General features: G+C 38.1%; 1 protein-coding gene across 1 annotated transcript; it reads right to left on the bottom strand.

Moving 5' to 3' along the window:
- Window positions 1-9,120: 9,120 nt before the first annotated feature.
- LOC144956385 (uncharacterized) lies at window positions 9,121-9,450 on the bottom strand. The gene has a single exon (XM_078886882.1). It carries the CDS (start codon window positions 9,448-9,450, stop codon window positions 9,121-9,123), a length of 330 nt encoding a protein of 109 aa, XP_078743008.1.
- Between the last annotated feature and the right edge of the window lie 13,408 nt (window positions 9,451-22,858).

The following is a 22,858-nucleotide window of genomic DNA, read 5'->3' as shown; positions in this document are numbered from 1 at the left end:
TCGTGAGTTGTATTCAATAGTTCAACTAATGGAATCACTTGTTTCCCTGAGAACCGTCTCAGGCACCCTCAAATCAACACCAACCCCATAGCTCGCTGTTATGAGCGCAATCGCCCCACCTCACCTACGTCGAGAATCAGCATGTCAAAAACAGTTCAAACGCCTGGATAATAACTCAATTCTGACTCCACTCAAAGAAATAATAGAGTCGGCCCCTAAAACAGCTCGCCTCAAATGAAGGAAACCCTATTACAATACCAGAAATGACAATTTCGACCTAGAGGAGGCCTGGCGAGAGGAATGGAAACAAAAACCACCAAAGGCTAGTGAAATTATTGAAGAACCAACGAACATACCACTGCCTGGTTTCCATACTCTTACCAGAAAAAAATGGTCAACATGCAACAGAATAAGATCTAGGCATGGTAGAAAAGCCTCAGACTTGCATCGATGGGGTTATGCATCATCTCCAAAATGCCCAGCATGCGATGACCCTTGCCAAGATATGGACCACATCATTTTGAAGTGTCCCGCAACAGCACCCCCAGGCGGCTACCAACTGGTTCATGAGGCGGACAGTGCTTTTGCTGATTGGGTGAAGCGAAACAACGTGGAGTTGTAGCCATACGAAACTCCTACTACTTGTTTCCCTGAGCTCAACTAACGACAACTCACTAGACGCTACATAAACCTAAAAAATGACGTCAAAGTACAAGTCTTATAGGTTCTGGTGTCAGGCTTAAGTTAAAGATGGCTATGCTTGAACAAGGAACATTCCGGGTCACAATGCAATGCCATAACCACTCGGTCTCTACGTAACCCCTCCCCCCTCTCCTCGCCCGTAAAGATAAGTTAAAAACAGTAATTAGATAAAAGTAAACACATCCAACTTTATTTTCCATTGGCTTACGAAAACCACAAAAGGTAGCCATTACGCCATATGCAAATTATGTAGACTGCTGACGTCATTGTTCACAAATTCTTTGCTAGTATGATGAGAAATATTTTATTGTTTGGTAGATAATAATTTTGTCAACTTGTGGTATTCCCAACTAGGACAAAATTGTACTAATTTATCAAGTTAAAAATAGTTTCATGACTAGATTTAGTTGCGGTGAGAATTTGTGACCAGATAGGTATATTAAGATAGGTTAACGGGATAAGAAATTAATCTTGTTTATTAGTGGCATCTTTTCGTTTTGAGGTTATTTCTGTACGGGAAGACAGAATGTCTCGAGTCTATTTCTGTCTCTTGTGCATAAAATGTTTCTAAAAATAGAAAGGTATGATATCAATCACATGAAACCAGAGATCCTTCTCTGCCGTAACAGATTGTCGGACGGACTTGATACGTAATATTATATTGTGCGGCTATGTGTTCTCGTGGTATGACACTCATTGTCGGATCGGAAGGTCCTGGGTTCGAGCCTCGCTCGGCGCATAGTTGAGTCCTTGGAAAAGGCTCTTTACTCACATTCTCTCACCGTACTCATGTGTAAAACGAGTACCTGGCCGTTAACATCGTTGTATCTGTCAGAAAAAAATTGTAACCGCTGAGCCACGCTGCCCCCTTAGTCCAACCTACGGGATCATTTGTCTCTTTGAGCACTTTTACTTTTACTGACGAACGACAACTGTCGTCTTCGTAAACTAAGTACCATTGACTTACTAATAATAGACCGGAAATCTCCACTGCGCGGCGGGGCAAAATGCGATGCTTTTTGCGTGCGCAGCCATTATCGCCTATATGACTCCACCCTCGGGTCTGCGTGTAGTACTCCCGCGCATTGTTCGAATGGCATGTATGGTTTACAACCGTATCGCCTCGTCGGTTATGAATGTTTCAACTTAGTTTGACTTATAACATCGACAGCAATACTCAGTCTAATTGAGTCAATCTATATACTGAAAGTAGAAAATCACGAAAATACACTATGGAGGTATACATGCAACCAACATAATTGATAAACCCAATCATATTTCATCGATCTTGTTGTAGCAATACATCCCGATGGGCAGTGCACCTCCTACCCATTGAGTAATGTATGCAAATGATGGTGCAGAACTGCGTTTCTGTCTTAGCATCAACAACAGTCAGTGTGCAATGCAAGTGGGATTATAGGTATCGTAGACATGTCGGCATTTTCGTGTCTGATTCATGCTGCGTGCCACACAATAGCAATAGTGGTAAGCTAGGTCTTAGATAACCTATGTAATTTAACTTTTGTTGTTGTTGTTTCTTTATTTGTGTATGATATTTTATATTTTTATCTATAAATCCCGCCTAAGCGAAAGCCCCTTACTGTGCTGATGCGAAAAGGCCCCGATTTTAAATATATTCCGCAACAAGCATTGATAATTGCTAATTGTTTTTTGGGTTTTTCTGTTTTGTTTTGTCAGTGCCTGAAGAAAAAGAAATGGAAAGGCTCATGTTGTGTTGCCTGGAATTGTTCTAATAGACAGACCAAGAGGTCCGAACTTCATTCTAATGACAGAGAAGAAGATCTTACCTTCCACCGTTTTCCTTCAAATCCTCCAATGAGAAAACAATGGATTGTCGCGATTAAACGACAGAAATTCACACCATCTCGGTTCACTAGAATCTGCAGCAAACACTTTACAGCCACAGACTTTACAGCGAGCAAAACAAGGCGGCGATTGAAAAAGACTGCAATTCCTTCCGTTTTTACATATCCACAACATTTGCAGCCGAAAACGGCCATCCAGAGGAGAAAATTAATAAGAAACCCAACTATGACCAGCAATCGACCATTTCGAACCAGTGAAAATCTAAATTCCGCTCTTCAAGACCACACGTACTTTTGTTCAAATGCAAATAAACAAACTAAACTAGAAAACCAACTGGCAAGGCTAAGGAAAAAAACTCAAAAACAATCGCACAAAAATTATGCGATCAAAATCCCGTAACAAAAAATTGACAGAGATCATAAGCGGTCTTAAAAATCAACGGTTAATAAAGGCCAAAGCTGAAGCGATTCTACAAAAAACTTTTAGTGGAATGTCTCTGGACCTTTTTCGTCATATTCAAAGATGTGGTAACGCAAAGAAAAGGATTTACCTTCCTAAGGTGAAGAAGTTTGCCCTTGCTCTTCACTTCTTGTCTCCGAAGGCATACGAGTTTGTGAGGCCCATTTTGCGTCTACCTCACCAACGGACTCTTCGTCACTGGAAAGCGTCAATTAGTTGCTCGCCTGGATACCTGGACAATATGCTACAAGTTGCGTCGAAAAAAGCTGAGGAGACCAATAGTAAATACTGCTCGTTGATATTAGACGAAATGAGTATAAGGCAGGACGTGTCATGGGTACCCAGTGAGCACAGATTCTGCGGATTCAGAGACTTCGGACAAGGACCCGTCGACAGTCGGGAGGCTACGAATGCACTGGTATTCATGCTGGTCAGTTTGAAAGGGAGATGGAAAGTGCCAATGGCCTATTTTTTGACGGACCATATTAACTCCTCTCAGCTGGCATTTTGTATCAAAGAAGCCATGGAAAAAGCAGCAGACTACAATCTCATAGTAAAAGCTGTTGTCGCCGACGGTCTGAAGGCCAACATGAAAGCCGCAACAGAGCTGGGCTGCGACATAAATCTGGAGACTTTGAAGACCAACTTCAAACATCCCCACCCTCAGTTTAAGGATGAAAATGTCTACATGATATGTGACCCTCCCCATATGCTGAAGCTATTCAGAAACTTACTGGCGGACACAGGAAGCTTGACGAGAACCACGAACAGCGGAGTGAAAGCAATTTCTTGGCAATACATTGTCCAACTTCACCTGCTACAGAAAAAAGACAGTCTGTACCTTGCAAACAAGATCACGGAAAAACACATCAAGTTTCAAAATGTGAAAATGAAAGTCAAAATAGCCGCGCAAACACTGTCCAATAGTGTGGCCACAGCTATTGACCATCTGAGGGACGACCTAAAGCTGGAGCAATTCAAGGACTCTGAGGAAACGTGCCTTTTTCTACGGACAATCGACCGGCTGTTTGATATACTCAACACAAAAAATCCGTTTGCAAGAGGTTCGAAAGCTGCCTTGAGTCCCCAGAATGTAGAGTCATGGCAACCATTTTTGGAGGATGTCCAGAAATACCTCGTGTCTCTCCAAGAGCCATCGGGATTGCCAATACACAGAACTCTGAAGAATCAATGTGTCCTGGGCTTCATCATAACAGCCCAATCAACCCTGGATCTTGCAAGAGAACTTTTTGCCCGTGGCAACCAGTATTTCCTCACTTACAAGTTCTCTCAGGATCACGTCGAAATGTTTTTCAGTAAAATTCGGCAGAGAAATGGGTGGAACAACAACCCTAACGCCCAACAGTTCCGCAGTGCCCTCAAAAGTCTGATGATAACCAACTTGATCAAGGCGTCGGACAATGGAAATTCTACCCCACAGGACGACACAGTTGAGTTGCAACTGGACTTCCCACTGGACACAAGAAAGCCAGTTCCTCTAACGAAGATGGATTGTGAAAAGTCAAGAGTGGAAGAGGAAGAGGACCAAGAAATGATGGTGGCAATAAACGACTTACTGGACACGCCTCTCGTCAGCGACTCAGATTGGCGACAGTCCTGTTTATTTTACACGGCCGGATTTGTTGCAAAAAAAGCCCAAAAGTCCATCAAATGCAACACCTGTAAGGACGCGCTGTATGATGCACAAAACACATCTTCTACGCAATCTCAATTCCTCAAGCGCAAGAACACTGGCGGTCTAACCATCCCATCAAATGGTGTTGTGACAGTTGTGGAAACGTGTGAAAAGGTGTTTCGCTGCACTATGCCTAGTCCAGCATTGATGGACAGACTTCCGTCCCAGAGTCACATTGACCTTCACATGCAGACCGTCGTCTTGTCCCATCTCCGCTCCAAACACCTTAGCCTTTTCCCTTCTTTAAGGGACCATTTTTTTGACCACGAGATAGCCATAGAAACCAATCACATCACACAGCTAGTCAAATCCATCTCCAGCGTTTACTTTAGGATGAGACTTTTCAAAGCGGGGCAAATGTACCAGAGACGGAAAATAATGATGGGGAAAACATCAAAAAGGATGAAGTTCAACAAGATCATCCTTTTCAGTGGACTATAAGTACAAAAGGGGGAAAGGGGGGGGGGGGAGGTGTTACACATTGTTAGTTTTAATGAATCAGTGAATGGTGTTTTCTTTCGACTTAACTGATCGTGCTGTAGGTAATTATAATAATAATAATAATAATAATAATAATAATAATAATAATAATAATAATAATAATAATGAAGAAGAAGAAGAAGAAGAAAGAAGAAGTAGAGATAATAGACCTGGGGCAAGATTACAACACTTGTATCCGATGGAGACGGCGATCCACTATGACGGACTTGTTGCCAAGCACCGAAAGGATAAATAAGTAAGTAAGTAATAATAATAATAATAATAATAATAATAATAATAATAATAATAATAATAATAATAATAATAATAATAATAATAATACGGGTGGAATATAAGCCCACTCTAAAGAGCTTTGTTGAAGAATATTATGATGTGGTTATCGAGTCGAGTCGTTGCCTTGGTGCGGCGAGCGAGAAGAGGTGGAGCGCTATAGCGTGCGCGGCAGTTCCCCATGCACGCCTCGCAACTCTCTCGTTTAGCGTCCCGTCTATATTCATACGTCGATGCTAAGTACCAAGCCGTTAATAGCGTTGTCTCTGTAAAAAAAACAACAACAACAAAACACTGTAATATCGCCTAACATGCGTCATGTCTGTCTCGTTCTATATGTTTCGTGTTGCTGTTGGTCAGGGGCCCCTTGTAAAGCTCTTTGAGCACGTTTAGTGGATATTGCTCTCTATAAATGCTCTAGTTTTTTTTCTTTTTACTATTCTTTCTTTTTTTTTTACTTTTAGCAAAAACCACTTCCTCTGGTATAATATCGGTACTAAATAATAGTTCTGGTATAATATCGATACTAGATAACTCTTGTATAATATCGATGCTAAATAAATAAAGTAAAATGAGCAAAATGAAATAACTTTTCTCTAATTTAACCACTTGAAAACTTTTGTAGCGTCTATCTAAAGAAAAGGCATGAATAACCGAGTGGAATAATTAATTCTGACGCTCATACATGAGACGGTCACATCCCTTAACAACGTACCTATTCACACCTGAGTCATTCTAGTTAGTGGTTTGTTTCTTTTTTTTTTATTTGTTATTGTTCGTTTTGTTATCTGGTGCTTACTACTTCGACGTTTATAAGGTCTACTATGTACAGTTCTATAGCTGCATGGCGCGTTGCGAAATCGCCCAGTTGCAACCCCCCTCCCCCCCCCCCCCAAAAAAAAAACAAAAAAACAAAACAAAACAAAACAAAAATACAACAACAACAAAAAAAAGAACAAAACAAAAACCAAACAACCCCCCCCCCCCCCAAAGAAAAACAAACAAACAAACAGAGCATTTATATAGCGCAACATCCACTAAACGTGCTCAAAGCGCTTTACAAGGTGTCCCTGACCAACAGCAACACGTAACATATATAGAACGAGACATGACGCCTATTAGGCGATAGTACATTTTTTCCAGACAGAGACCTAGCTAGTAGCTGATAACGACCAGGTACTCATTTTATACCCTGAGCACGATGAGAGAATGTGAGTAAAGAGCCTTTTCCAAGGACTCAACTATGCGCCGAGCGAGGCTCGAACCCAGGACCTTCCGATCCGAAAGTGAGTGCCATACCCCAAGACCACAACATAGCCGGACCTTTTGGCTCTTCCGTATTTTCCTTTACCCTCTCCATAACAACTATAGATAGTATGCGCTTGGCTAAGAAGCTCATAACATTGCCATCCGGATGTATAACGGACCAACACACAAAACTGTGTGTATCCATGAACATTTATAGTCGGGTTAATACAGTTCAGTGAGCATTACTCATAAACCCGGATGGCAAAAAACAATAACAAAGACCCGAGTGACGTTATCTTCGAACTATCTATAGGAAAATCGTCACAGTCGTTACGATACAACCAACATTTTTTCTGACTCAGATTTGTTTTTTAAATCACAATATTTAAAGAAAATGGGTTGTAATATTTACAAGAACTTAATACTGTTTTATAACGATTGTTCTGATCTACAAAGTTATGAATATCATGCACTTCGTGCGCTTAAATTTGAGTTTAAAAATTCAATTTATGTGTTTGGTGGGTATGAGATTTTAGTAAAAGTTTTGAGAATTGTCGGTAAGGAAAGAGTTAATCAGAATTATACTATCTCGACATTGAAAAAACAAAACAAGCATAGACATGTGATGTTATTGTAAGTGTGACTCACAAATATAATAAAAAGCACATAAATAAGGTTTTCCTCTCGAATAGCAGGGTTGTCAATTTGGCATTTTAAATCCAAATTCCACCGTTTTGGATTAAAAACAAAGATTTTGGCGTGGACAAATTTAATTTGGCATCTTCTTTTTCGAATCACACAGTAGATATCACTAATTTTATAGACAAAATGACATTTATTTCACAAAATATACAAATTTTCACTTTTGACCTGGCAAGACGAAATAACATTTTACAAAACTAAGACAATATCGAAGTAGGATAAAAAGATTAAGAATTATCCACACTTCTATGCGCATAATTTTAGCACGAAAAAGTCGTCATGACATAAAAAGTTTGGCATTTATTTCAGACCATTTAATTTGGCATTGTCATGTGAATCATTTTATCTTTTTTTTTATAAATCAATCTGGCAACCCTGTCTCATTTAGCGGAATGTTGTTGTTCATCAGTTCCCATCAGAAATAAATCTCCAAATCCCCAAATGAAGGATACTTGTATAGTTATGACAGCCATTGACGTCACAAAAATGTTACCACCAATAAACATCTAATCTAGCCAGATACATTTTGGACGGCTTTCTGATTTTCTTTTCACGTGGCTTGGAGGTCCCTTGCACGAGTCTCGTAATATAGATAGAATGCGCTTGGCTAAGAAGCTCGTAACAAGCTTCAACAAGCAACAACACACAACAAACCAAACTCATGCAACACACAGTCCTGACGATGGCTGAAAAGGCATGAAACATCGATGTTGACTGTCTCCAACATAAAAATGTTATACAATAAACATTAATCTAGAATACATTTTTGGGCTATTCTATTTTACTTTTCAGTGTTGTAGGTACTTGCACGAGTCTCGAATAAGGTGTATGCGCTACTAAAAGCTAAATCACTTCACAAGCCATTACTACAAAGAACCACTATGTAACACTAACGAGTCCTGCGATGTGAGTGAAAACATGAAACATCATTTGATTATAACATTTGTAAATATTATTATATATATGGAGCCGGGGTTTATCCCAGTCTCTATAGCTTGAAATAGACAATAGCAATTGAAGATTGATTTTTCAAAACTTGTTAAGTCCATTTTTCTACTTTTTGAGAGTTTCGATTCATGATCTAGATTTAAACCAAATCCTGACTTTGTGCATCAAAAAGAAAGAGATTGTCCTTGGATTTGTATGAATTTGAGGTTCAATCATGATAGAATAATAGGCCAGATGTGGAATTTTAGGGGAAATAATCCATACCATCTTGATTTATTTGACTTATACCTCTTGGTTCGTGGCGGAGCATAGGGCCTCAACAGCATTCTTCCATCTTCTTCTGTCCTTGGCACAGACCTTTGCCTCACTCCAGGTAAGATTGGAGACGCACAAATTTTGGTGAAGGCTTCTCCTCCAAGTCCGTTTTGGACGACTCCGTTTCCTCTTGCCCTGTGGGTTCCATTCGAGAGCCTGCTTGGTTATATTACGGGCTCTTTCCGCAGGGTATGACCAACCCGTAGCCACTATTTTCGTCTGACCTGGACATCCAATTGTTGTTGGTTTGTTCTTGTCCAACGGTCAGCATTTGGCACTTTGTCAAACCATTTCAACCTGAGTATTCGTCGAAGACATCGATTGATAAAAGTTTGTATCTTGGCTGATGAGGTCAAGGTTGTTCGCCAAGTCTCTGAACCATATAGCAGGACTTCTTTAACATAAGTGTTAAATATTTTAAGCTTGATGTTTGTGGATATCCTGGACGCTTTTCATATTGGTCTCAATATTGCAAAGGCCTGGCGCACTTTCTTAATTCTAGCGATGATGTCCTTTTCAGTTCCATCCGACTGACAAATTTTGCTTCCAAGGTATGTAAATTCCCTGACATCTTCTATTGCTGTGCCGGAGATAGTGATTTGGGATTCTTGTTTGGCAGTTGAGCGCAATAGTTTTGTCTTCTCTTCACTAATCTTGAGCCCAACCCACTGAGCTGTTTCTTCCAGGGCCGTGACTTTGTTCTGCCTGTCTTGTAGGCGGTGTGAGAGGAGAGCTAGGTCATCTGCAAATTCAAGGTCTTCATGTCTTTTGAAAAAGTCCATTGGATGCCATTGTTGGAATTGTCATATGCTGACTTTGTCACCCAGTCCAATACCATCTTGAAATGGGAAAAAAATGGAGATGAGGAGTTTTAGAAAACCACTCTTCAATTCTCTGCTAACTTTTGGATAGGACGCTAGTTTATCCTAAAATACTTTTTTTTAAACCAGATCTCACAGACTCAGCTACCCTGTCACTGCTGGATGGACAAAGAGGGAGGGGGGGAGGGTATTCACTTCCCCGGGATTGATCTAGATCCCTTTGCTTGTAAAGCGAGTGCTCTACCAACTGAGCATCTATCAATAGCTGCCCCCCAATCTGAAACCAAACCATCCCGACATAATACGTTTGGAAGCGATTAGTCACACATGCCCCGGGGACAAGAGAAGACGGGGGGATGAGTGTAGTAATATGGACGTAGCCTCGCCAATAACGCGGCTTATTACAACCAGTGACTGCCTTGGGCTCTGAGCTTATTCCTGTGTGGGATCGTTAAGTAATGCCAGGCTAATTATGGAAGGCGTGTTACTAAAAATAGCACATCAGACCAGTGAAATCATCTCACTGGCCGCGATGTATGTATAACCGAGGATGACAACGGGGGAGAAAAATGGCGAATATTGCAAAAAGTCAAAAGTTGCGAAATCATCGAAAAAAAAAGAAAAGAAAAGAAAGAAAAATGAGAAAACAACTGGTGGGATCAGATAGGATTCAATAGTCTGATGTCACGTCCGCCCAGAACCGAGCAGCTTGGGTCTAAACAAAGAAAATCGGTACTTTTTATTCTACATGCTGGCTAGAACTTTTTCACTTGGTAATGTGATCAGAATGTATAAAAGTCCAAACATGATCAGATTTATAATGTTTTTTCCCCTGTAGATACACTTTTATTCTCGTCCTAGAAGTATTTCATAAGGGCGTCCGCCATGGTTCCGATAGTTTAGAAACAGTTACTAAGTTACTATGCGTCATTACGAGGGAAGTGACGTCACGACTGTTGAAGCCTATTGTCCCGACAAATAATCTGGTTACTTGTTTTTCGAGTATATATGCTATTCGTTTCGGTAAAATCCTCACAACATCCGCAAGCCAGATTTAACGTACCAACACACCAAACAATGCGTAACCTTTAAAGTTTATAGATAGTATGTGCGTTACTAAGAAGCTCACAACATTGCCACCCGGAAGTATAACGGGCCGACACAAAAAACTATGTGTAACCGTGAACGTTTATAGTCTGGATAATACAGTTAAGTGAGAATTACTGATAAACGTTGATGGCAACAAAAAAAAAGAAAAAAAAAAAAAGAAACACAAACAAAAAAAAAAAAAAACACAAAAACACACACACACAACAAAACAAAAGAAAACAAAAAAAAAATAAATAAAAAAACAAAAACAAAAGCAAACAAAAATATAACCAAAAAACAAAAACAAAAAACAAACAATAACAAAGACCCGAGTGACGTCAACTTCAGTTTATCTATATTCTGATTGATAAAAACACTAACGAAAAAGTAGAATGGAAATAATAATAATAATAATAATAATAATAATAATAATAATAATAATAATAATAATAATAATAATAATAATAATATAATAATATAATAATAATAATAATATAATAATAATAATAATAATAATAATAATAATAATAATAATAATAATAATAATAATAATATAATAATAATAATAATAATAATAATAATAATAATATAATAATAATAATAATAATATAATAATAATAATAATTTATTGCATCCCAAAAATGAATTTTTTTTGTACAGTCGTGTTATAATGCTTGGGATGGGAACAATACGATGTCTCCCTCCCATTGTCTGTGCTGTTCTCATCCAAATCCTTTCCATTCTCACCTTTTTCGTCAGTATTCTTATGATCCCAGGCTACAGGAAACCCTCACCGCTCTCAACGGTCTGATTTATATTGATGCCTTGCGCTTAGCCAGAACGCTCACAACATTCGTCAGCCGGAAATAACGTTTTAAATAAAAGAGCTTTTTATATAGCGCAATGTCCACTAAACGTACCCAAAGCGCTTTACAAAGGGTCGCTGACCAACAGCAACACGTAACATGTAGCACGGGGCAAAGCGCCTGTTAGGCGATATTACAATTGTTTCCGACACAGACAACGCTGTTGACGGCCAGGTACTCATTTTACACCTGAGTACGGTGACAGAATGTGAGTAAAGAGTCTTTTCAATGGACTCAACACTGCGTCGAGCGAGAATCGAACCCAGGACCTGATGATCCAAAAGTGAGAGTCATACCACAAGACCAAATAGCCGCATAACGTACTACACTCAAAACTGTGTGTAACCTTAAACGTTTATAGTCTGATTAATTACAATTAAGTGAGAACTAGGCCATAAAAATGTCTGTCTAAAAACAACGACAAAGACCCGAGTGATGTCATCTTCATTCTAACTCTTAGTGAAACTAATCAGTTACAGGCAATCTAAATAATATTATATTATCAAATATCTGAGTGACGTCAACTTCGTTCCTCCAGAGCCCCACGCGAACGCGATGTCAAGACGGTAAAAATAGCTTTTGTGAATTGTGGTCACCTTCAAATTTTGTTCGAGAGATTATAATGAGACGTAATAATAATTATATTAATAATAATAATAATAATAATAGTAATAATAATAATAATAATAATAATAATAATAATAATAATAATAATAATAATAATAATAATAATAATAATAATAATAATAATAATAATAATAACCTATAAATACACAGAACTATGTGTGGCTTTCAGCGTTTATTGTCTGATTTTGTTTTTGTTGTGAGAACTTATCCATCAATTTGCGGTCCAAAATCAATAATAAAGAGCTGAGTGAAGTCGACTTCGTTCCTTCGAAACAGTGTTATTGATTTAAGTCAGGAGGAGATAAATAATTGAGCTTTATATAGCGCAATATCCACTAAATGTGCTCAAAGCGCTTTACAAGGGGTCCCTGGTCAACAGCAACATTTAACATGTAGGACGGGACATGACGCCTGTTAGGCGATATTGCAATTTTTCGGACAAAGACAACGCTGTTAACGGCCAGGGTACTCATTTTACACCTGAGTACGGTGAGAGAATGTGAGTACAGAGCCTTTTCCAAGGACTCAACTAAGTGCCGAGCGCGAGGCTCGAACCCAGGACCGTCCGATCCGAAAGCGAGTGTCATACCACTAGACCACACAGCCGCACAGTGGACAGAGTGAGTAGAGGTCTTGGTAAATTTGTTAATCCGTGACAAATTTCAAAACTCTAATAACTTTCGGTAACATTTGTTCAGAAAAGTGAGTGGAGCAGGCACTTGTGTTGATAAAAACAAGAAATGAAGTGAGCAGGAAAGTGCCAGAAGACAACAGAATAAAAACTTCGTGGCGGCGATGGGGCCTCGAACCCGTGACCTTACCGATACGACAACTACGCCTGGCCGGGGAGATCGTGACTCGACCGTATTATCTATGGGTCGTGGATAACATTTGTTGTGAATCTGCGAATTGTACCTTCGGTTCCTGTTCAAAATGGCGTCGTAAATCATAGGGATTGATCATAAAGTTGATTTAAAAGAAATATAGATATGACCATGTAAAATCGACCTAAATCGCAAAAATCTTGACGTCTTGCATAAGAAAGGATAACATTAATGTTAACAAAATGGCGATTTTTATAGCAGATTAGAGATAGAATGAAGTTGACATCACTCATGTTTATGTTATTGCTTTTTGCCATCCGCGTGTATGAGTAATTCTCCCTAAACTGTATTAGCTAGACTATAAACGTTCACGGTTACACAGAGTTTTGTGTGTTGGTCCATTTTACTTCCGGATGGCAATGTTATGAGCTTCTTAGCCAAGCGCATACTATCCATAGTCTGGTTTTCCCAGTAGTCGGCACACACACACACACACTCACACACACACACACATACACACATATCCCTCCGCACCCAGGCAGACATGCTATTTCTATTACTAATTAATTATTACAGATGTTCATTCCATCCGTATTATGACAAGGTGGTGTGAAAAAAGGGAATGCTTAAAATAAAAGATTCAGTCTGTCACAATATGATGATGAAACCTATGTTTTCTATTATGAAGGCGTTAAGGTAGGGCAATAAGAGGTGTGCCATTATCCAATAACACACATAACTAGCTAATAAATAAATACGTCCATCAAAACGGGTTAAAATCTGCTTGTTTCGTAACGACATTGACGTTCTGCTGATGTCACCGGCACTATTCCACTATTATATGATTTGGTTAAACAAGATTTACAGTATTAGTTAATTATTATTTTCGGCTGACACTGTTTCATACACATTTGTTTAAAATATCTTTATTCTTACTCCAGTGCCTGCTCCCTAATAGGGAACAAAAGTGTGTGATAAAAAAAAAAACCCAACCGGTTCCAATCTCACTGGAAGTGTAAAACACTCCTCCAGAGGACACGCCTAATGTATTTAATCTTCTGGTTTGAGAGTGATGACATCTTATTTTCTTGGCTTATTTTCCTGTGTGGCTATGTGGTCTAGTGGTATCGGGGAAGGTCCTGGGTTCGAGCCTCGCTCGACGCATAGTTGAGTCCTCGGAAAATGCTCTTTACTCACATTCTCTCACCTCACTCATGTGTAAAATGAGTACCTGGTCGTTAATAGCATTGTCTTTGTCCGTAAAAATTGTAATATCGCCTTACAGGTGTAATGTCTTGTCCTAAATTATTTTTAATGTTGCTGTTGGTCAGGGACCCCTTGTAAAGCGCTTTGGGTACGTTTAGTCGATATTGCACTATATATAAAAGCTCAATTTTTAATATTTTTTTTGGGCTAAATATTTGCAATAAAGTTCATCCATTCTCATTCTTTTACGTCCCGTAATCCTAAGAATCTGTCTATATATCATATCCTATACATCCTGCTATTAAAACAGTTTCGCCACCTTGTGATTGAATATATAACTTATATTATACTATTATTCCTCAGAAGGACTGGTTACATACATAATTTCAAGGAATTTGGAACCGGAAGAGTATTGGGTACCCAATACGGAATATATAGGTAATCTATAAACATTATTTGATACGATGAGAGAGAGAGAGAGAGAGAGAGAGAGAGAGAGAGAGAGAGAGAGAGAGAGAGAGAGAGAGAGAGAGAGAGAGAACCGAGATGCCTAGGGATTTGATATAAAAGTATGAAAGGTGTGACGTCACGACCTCTCTGCCCCTATTTTACTTGAAAGCAATAGGTAGTTCGAAGATGACGTCACTTTTGTCTTTGTTATTGTTTTTTTTGCCATCCGCGTTTATGAGTACTCACTAAACTGCATTGACCAGACTATAAACCTTCAAGATTACACACAGTTTTGTGTGTTGGCCAGTTTTACTTCCGGATGGCAATGTTGTGAACTTCTTAGCCAAGTGCATACTATCTATAGAATCGATACCCCTCTCATTTGATGACGTCTCAGTAGGATGATTCATTGGCCCAATACTGCAATGTCACAAATCTTGTCCTCACGATTTCAACAGCAATAATCAATTCTTTGTGACTATAGAGTATATTGTCATAATATATCACCATCATCAATGTCACCCCGTCCAACAGCTTGGGCTGTGTCCCGTTTTTAGTCTGTGACTCACACTCATAATATTATCATTTATTGGATTTCGGAGATTGCATCACTACTATGAAAAAAGTAATAAACTGCGACGAATATAACAGCTTAAAAAAAAAAAACAAAAACAAAAAAAAAAAAACAAAAAAAAAAAAAAAACACACAGCCAAAAAAAAAAAAAAAAACACAACAAAAAAAACAAAACAAAAAAAACAACAACAAAACAACCACCAAACAAACAAACAAAAAAACCCAAGCAAAATGCCAAACAAGGAACGTTTCGGGATCAAACCGCTTCTTCAGCCAACAACAAAACGAATAAAATCCAAATAAATGCATTAAAATGTTACTCGCTTTACTTCTCCTCTTGGTGCTTCAGTTGCACACTTAAGGCATACACTACTGTACTGTGGTACTCTGGAAAAAACCCATATTTTAAAATTTGGCCAAAAAACTCGTCCTTCAAATATCGATCTATTTAAATGACCCTCTTCTTGTGACAAGAAATCCCCCAAATAACCGCTCAAACCTCTGACTACAGCGAAGTCCCGGGTTTGAGAGTTTTTTTTCTCTCCAAGATGAGGGTTATTTAAATCGATTTCTATTTGAAGGACAAGTTTTCTGGCCAAATTTTAAAATATGAGTTGTTTTTTTTCCAGAGTAGATCTCCAACCATCACGGTTTGTTGCCATCTTTGACATCTCTCCCCATGTCCACGTCAATGCCCTTGTTGTCAAAAAAAATAATAATTAAAAAATCGAGCTTTTATATAGCGCAATATCCACCAAATGTGCTCAAAGCGCTTTACAAGGGGTTCCTGGTCAACAGCAACATTTAACATGTAGGACCGGACATGACGCCTGTTAAGCGACATTACATTTTTTCGGACAAAGACAACTCTGTTAACGGCCAGGTACTCATTTTACACCTAAGCATGGTGAGAGAACCTGAGTAAAGAGTCTTTTCCAAGGACTCAACTATGCGCCGAGCGAGTCTCGAACCCAGTACCTTCCGATCCGAAAGCGAGTGTCATACCACAAGACCACATAGCCGCACTTCTAGGCCCTTCTTGTCACATTAAATGTTATGTGAAAAGTATTTATATCTTTAGTGGATTTATTGTTGGCCGAAGAGGGGGTTATGAGCCCGAAACGTTTCACGTTTGGAATTTTGTTCTTTATTATTATTATTATTTTTTTAAAAGCTGTTACATTTATTTTTGTTTATTACATTTTGCAGTCGACAGCTTGTAGCAGCTGTCTGTGTATCACTTTTACATTACATTGAAGAGGTCAAGGCCGTCTGTTTAACGTTCTCCTTACCAGCCATTTTCAAAATTTTCCTCAAAACGTCACACCCACCCAACACACAAAAAAAAAAATACAGTCATTTCTTACTCAAACAGAAAGGCAACAAGCACATTCTATACATAATATTGTTCGACACTATGAAACCAATTACAGAATGTTAGTGCCGCACGGGTTTTGGCTATCGAGAACAGTAACACCAGGAACATAGCTCAACCAGGAACTAGTACCAGGAACCTCCACCAGGAACAAGTTCCTGGTCATGTTACTGTTACTGTGTGTGTGTGTGTGTTGTGTGTGTGTATGTGTGTATGTGTGTGTAGAGAGAGAGAGAGAGAGAGAGAGAGAGAGAGAGAGAGAGAGAGAGAGAGAGAGAGAGAGAGAGAGAGAGAGCGCAAACCAGCCTACGTCCCTCCCGCCAGTCTGAACCTCTCGTCTGTCTGTGGTTGGTACCACAAACACGAGTACGAACGTCGTACCCGTGTCATCTATGCGCCGTACTACTTAGGACATGACTGATACGAAACTCTCTTCGACCGGAACAATCGCACCAGGAACAGGTTCCGTACCAGGAACAACGCCACCAGGAACACAATCGTACCGGGAACATGAAAATGTTCCGAATGCCCGCCGCTACAGAATGTCAAGTTTTTATAGCTATAATAAAAAGAAATGAAATCTGGATGAGAAAAGTGGCGATTGCATCGTAACAAATGGACGATTTTCCAATAGGTGGTAAGGAGAGGGTTAAAGCTAATCCAATAGTGATGACACGCGTGAACCATTCAAAATAAATGAGGCCAGATGCACTTTGTGCCGCTATGTGGTAGTGCTGGGAAATTATTACCCGGGTAATACCCGGGTAGTGATCTGATTACCCGGGTACCCGTGGCAGGGGTGACTTTTTGTCCCCAAAAAAATGGGGGAGGAGCTTTTTTATTTTTTAAGTTTTTAATTTATTTATTATTTATTACAACAAATGACACTAAACTGAAGTAAGAAACAAGGGTAATTAACTACAATGAAAAAAAAAAATAATAATAAAAAAAAACATACAAATACCTGAGATTCCTTTAAAAGATAAGAACTAATATAATATAGTCTTAATCTGTTGATTCCAAAATTGAATCAAATGTGTGTTAACAAATAAAAAAAAAAAAAAAAATCAATGTAATTGAAAAATAAAGGAGGAAGATCTTTTGAAAAAATTTCATGTAAATGTAAATATGTAAATAAAATTGTATTATTTCCAATTTTTGTTCAAAAATATTAAAACCGCCAAAAATTATATCTCTCAGTTCGGTTTCCATTTGTTGAAGCGGGTACCCGGGTACCCGCCCAGCCCTACTATGTGGTCTTGACTTATGACACTCGCTTTCGGATGGATCGGAGGGTTCTGGGTTCGTTCGAGCCTCGCTCGGCGCATAGTTGAGTCCTTGGAAAAGGACCGTACTCAGATGTAAAATGAATACCTGGCCGTGAACAGCGTTGTCGCTGTCGGAAAAAAAAGTGTAATAATATCGCCTAACAGGCGTCATGTCTCGTTCTACATGTTACGTGTTGCTGTTGGTTAGGGACCCTTTGTAAAGCGCCTTGAGCACTTTTAGTGGATATTGCGCTGTATATAGAAAAAGCTCAAGCTCAATCCCATCGTCTATGTATTAAATGTTGACTCAAAGCTTTAACAGTCAAACTTACAACCTGTCGTACTCCGAACCCCCCCCCCTCCCCCCCCCCCATCCAACGAACATAAATTAAAAATGTTGACCATAAAACTGGTCCTTCAAAAATCATCTTGTCCATAACTCTCAATCCTAGGACTTTATAAGAGAGAGAAAGTGTGTGTGTGTGTGTGTGTGTGTGTGTGTGTGTGTGTGAGAGAGAGATAGATAGATAGATAGATAGATCGATAGATAGATAGAGAGAGAGAGAGAGAGAGAGAGAGAGAGAGAGAGAGAGAGAGAGAGAGAGAGAGAGAGAAATAAACATGATGAAAATACTGTATAATAATAAATATACTAAAAAATCCTAATAGAAATTAACAAAATAATGAATATTATATATATATATAATATATATATATAATATATATATATATATATATATATATATATACAGTGGCGGTTCTAGCCTATTTATAGTGGTGGGGCAAAGATGATTCGGTCATATATATATATATATATATATATATATATATATATATATATATAATATATATATATATATATATATATATATATTTCAACTTTAAAAAAAATAAAATATTTCAACCACAAATAATCACATTCACAATGAAATGACAATACCAGTAGATTTTAATTATTCCAAACGTAATCAAAAAATAATCACGAAAGAGAATACAACAGAAAAAATAAAGCGACGAGACAAAATGCGACAACACCTTGACAATACAAGTCTATTTCGTTCACTCGAAAAATTAAAGAGATGCTTTAATCCCTCAACGGCGAGATTGATATTTCTGTTACATTTTCAGAAGTACGTAGTAACTTTAAAGTTTTCATCGAGAAGCAACAACCGCGATATGACTCGAGTTTCATTCAGAGCTCAAATTGCATCATTTTTACTGCTCTCTTGGTGGTTAGAATGATTGTGCCGGTGGTGGTAGTGGTTGGAATAGTGGTAGCGGTGGTGGTGGTGGTGGATGAGGAGGAGGAGGAGGAGGAGGAGGAGGAGGAGGAGGAAGAGGAGACGGTGAGGGAGGATGTAATTATGATAGTGGTTTTGGTGGTGCTGTTGTTTAGAATGATAGTTGTGGAGACGATGACGGAAATTATATGATGATGTTGATATTGTTTTTATTGCTATTGTAGTACGTGTTGTTAATGTTGTTGTTGTTGTTAATGATGGTGATAATGATGGCAACGACGATGTTGTCGACAATGATGATTGCCGTACGAGATTACAAAGTTTATTCAATCTTAGGCTTTCGCCATTAAATCATACAATTTGATGACAACATACATGAAATTTAGGCTTTCGCCATTAAATCGTACAATTTGATGACAACATACATGAAAGTGGAAAAAAATGGTAAATGGAACCAACCAAACAATAAATTGATACAATTAATAACCACAAAACATACAACAATCGTAATACCACCAATACGTACAATAGTAATAATAATAATAATAATAATAATAATAATAATAATAATAATAATAATAATAATAATAATATAATAATAATAATAATAATAATAACAATAATATTACCATCATCATTACTACCACCACCATCACTATTACCACCACCACCATCACCATCATTATTACGTTTCCAATCCGTTTTTCTCGTTTTTTTAAAATTTGATACCTTAATAGACGAAAATTCCGGTGATTTTTTTAAAGGATAGTTAAAATAGCTACGATTTTATTAACCCTGAAAACTACGATTTTTATTTTCCTATTTCAAGTAGGCAGGTCTGCTATGACAAGTATCAGTTCCATAGTCAAAAAAAGACAAATAAAAACAAAGTTTACTTAATCTTAGGCTTTCGCCAATAATTCCAACAATACAATTAAGACAAAATAATGCTACCGATCTCTCCTCATGCATTCGTTAGACTATAACAATAACGACCGTGTTATCTTTACTCCTTACCCAACCAACCCCTAGCTTCCCGCCTCTTCATCGCGAACTATCTTACGTATGTATTAGCTTCAGGACGGGCAAGTATGGAATCTGCCCACCCTTCCTTTAAACGTCTTTATTTCCTCTATAACTTAGAATTCAACTCTCTCCTTTCTCAGAAGAGTATTTCTCGTATACTAATTCAATTGTTGAGTAAACCAAAATGGCGGTTGTATTTTATATATTTATTTAGTCGTGACTTCTGAATAAAAGTGTTTTATTAGAGGGAATGCAATAGAAAATACATTGTTTTGCAAAAATATTTAGTCTGGCAATAAAAATACAGCGGTAATTATTTTAAGAATTAAAAAAAAGGAACAAATTAATTTGTTTAAAAAAAAAAACAAAAAAAAAACAAAAAAACAAAAAACAAACAAATAAGACAACAATTTAAATAAATGAATTTTGAGAAGCACTAAAGAAAACGAGAGAAAAAAAGAAATAATTTAAATGGATAAACAAATATATTAAAACAACTCAAGTTAATACTAACTTGATATAATATTAGTAAATTGATAAATTTAATTCAATACTGGAACCTTCCCAATGTTATTACATCAATGGTACCAGCACAAGTAAGGCAATAAAGAAGAAAAAGTTCGTTTGCCAAAATCTCTATTTAGTGCTCACTGGTTTATAAGGTGGGCTCATTTGAATTAGCCCGACCTAGAACTAGAGAGGCCAGACAGCAAAATCACCGTCAGGCGACGTGACGATGAGATGACGATGTGGGCGGAGTGGAGTCGTTGGGAAAGGGGGGGGGGGGGGGGGGGGGATAAAAAAGAACAGGGGTCTAATTCATGGAGCGGGACTATGGTAGTCTCAGACTATAGCAAAGTCTGAGACTTTGTAGTCTAAGACTTTGGGAAGTCCGAGACTACGGAAAGTAAGCTATTCATGGAGTCAGACTTCGTCCCTGACTATCAAGTCTCTGACTACGCTTGCGAAGTCTCAGACTACAGAGGTCAATCTATTTTTAACTGGGGATTCCTCGGAAACGTACCACAACACGTCATAGAAATGTGTTACTTTTCCAGCTGTGCATGCGTCATACGAAGTGGCACAGAAATCATATCTATTTCTTCTTCGTGTTTGTTTTGATCGTTTTTTTTTTGTTTGTTTTGTTGTTGTTTTTTTCCCACAAATAAAAATAGTGTGTGACAAGTTTAGGGGTGTAAAAATTGTTTGAGAATGTTTGTGTGTAATGTTTTTAGTAAATATAAATAACGATGGCACTTAAATGATTCTTATCCACGGTGTAGCATTGTTCTAAGTAGAGAGCGGTGGGCGCTGCCTGAAGCATGGGGTCCCGAAAATACTAACAAAAGAGTGATGATGGAGAGAAATCGGTGGAAACAATACAGACAATGGGCGTTTCGGGTACAAACCCTTCGTCGGCACAACAATAAACAAATAAACGTTGAAAACAAATAAGATGAAATGCAGTATAAATTGCATCGTCTGTACTCAACGATGGTTGGAGTGTGAACGAATCGTTAGCGCGGTGTGATAGAAATGATAAGGCCAGTGAGAGACGTGACATTTCTAGAAAATAATGGACGATAAAAGACATAAAAGAAATGTATTAGTAGTAGTAATAGTAGTAGTAGTAGTAGTAGTAGTAGTAGTAGTAGTAGTAGTAGTAGTAGTAGTAGTGGTAGTAGTAGTAGTAATGGTAGTAGTAGTAGTAATGGTAGTAGTTGTAGTAATGGTAGTAGTTGTATTAGTAGTAGTAGTAGTAGTAGTAGTAGTAGTAGTAGTAGTAGTAGTAGTAGTAGTAGTAGTAGTAGTAGTAGTAGTAGTGGTAGTAGTAGTAGTAGTAATGGTAGTAGTAGTAGTAATGGTAGTAGTTGTAGTAATGGTAGTAGTTGTATTAGTAGTAGTAGTAGTAGTAGTAGTAGTAGTAGTAGTAGTAGTAGTAGTAGTAGTAGTAGTAGTAGTAGTATTAGTAGTAGTTGTTGTTGTTGTAGAAGTTGTAGTAGTAGTAGCAGCAGCAGCAGTAGTAGTAGTAGTAGTAGTAGTAGTAGTAGTAGTAGTAGTAGTAGTAGTAGTAGTTGTTGTTGTTGTTGTTGTTGTTGTAGAAGTTGTAGTAGTAGTAGCAGTAGTAGTAGTAGTAGTAGTAGTAGTAGTAGAAGTAGTAGTAGTAGTAGTAGTAGTAGTAGTAGTAGTAGTAGTAGTAGTAGTAGGAGGAGGAGGAGGAGGAGGAGGAGGAGGAGGAGGAGTAATGATAATAGTGAAAGTAGCAGTAGTAGTAGTAGTAGTAGTAGTAGTAGTAGTAGTAGTAGTAGTAGTAGGAGGAGGAGGAGGAGGAGGAGGAAGTTACTATGAAACTGTGTGTTGGGGGGGGGGGGGGGAGGAGTCCCTGCAGAGTGTTTTGAATGGGCAAGATGAGGAGTGTATGTGCGATTGTCGAATCTTCGAGAAAAATAAAGAAAAGAAAATAAACAAAACCAAAAAAAAATAAAAAAGTGTAATAAATAAATAAAAATAAAATAAATTGAAAAAAAAATAATATAAAATCAAACAACTGTCGGTATTCTTGTTTCTAATCGCTGTACAATTACTTCCCCAGCGCAGATGAGATAATAGACTTGAAATTTTATCTCAGACTAACGATTTTTAACCACCTGCTAAATATCGCGGGGGTATATTTTTCCCCAGCCCCGTTAAGTAGAGAGGGTAGGTCCCTCGTTTATTAGGGGGTGCCTAAGACTTAACTTTTCGCCTATGTCCTGCTTCAATGAATATCTTACTTTACAAATACGCCTTTTAGTCCTGAGACAACGGATTTTAGTTAGACTA

Source organism: Berghia stephanieae, chromosome 11 (genome assembly GCF_034508935.2).
Source record: "Berghia stephanieae isolate SIO BIC M18660-M18661 chromosome 11, UCSD_Bste_1.3, whole genome shotgun sequence".
Lineage (NCBI taxonomy): Eukaryota > Metazoa > Mollusca > Gastropoda > Nudibranchia > Aeolidiidae > Berghia > Berghia stephanieae.
Note: the sequence above shows the minus strand (reverse complement) of the source record. Positions and strands in the feature narration are given on the sequence as shown.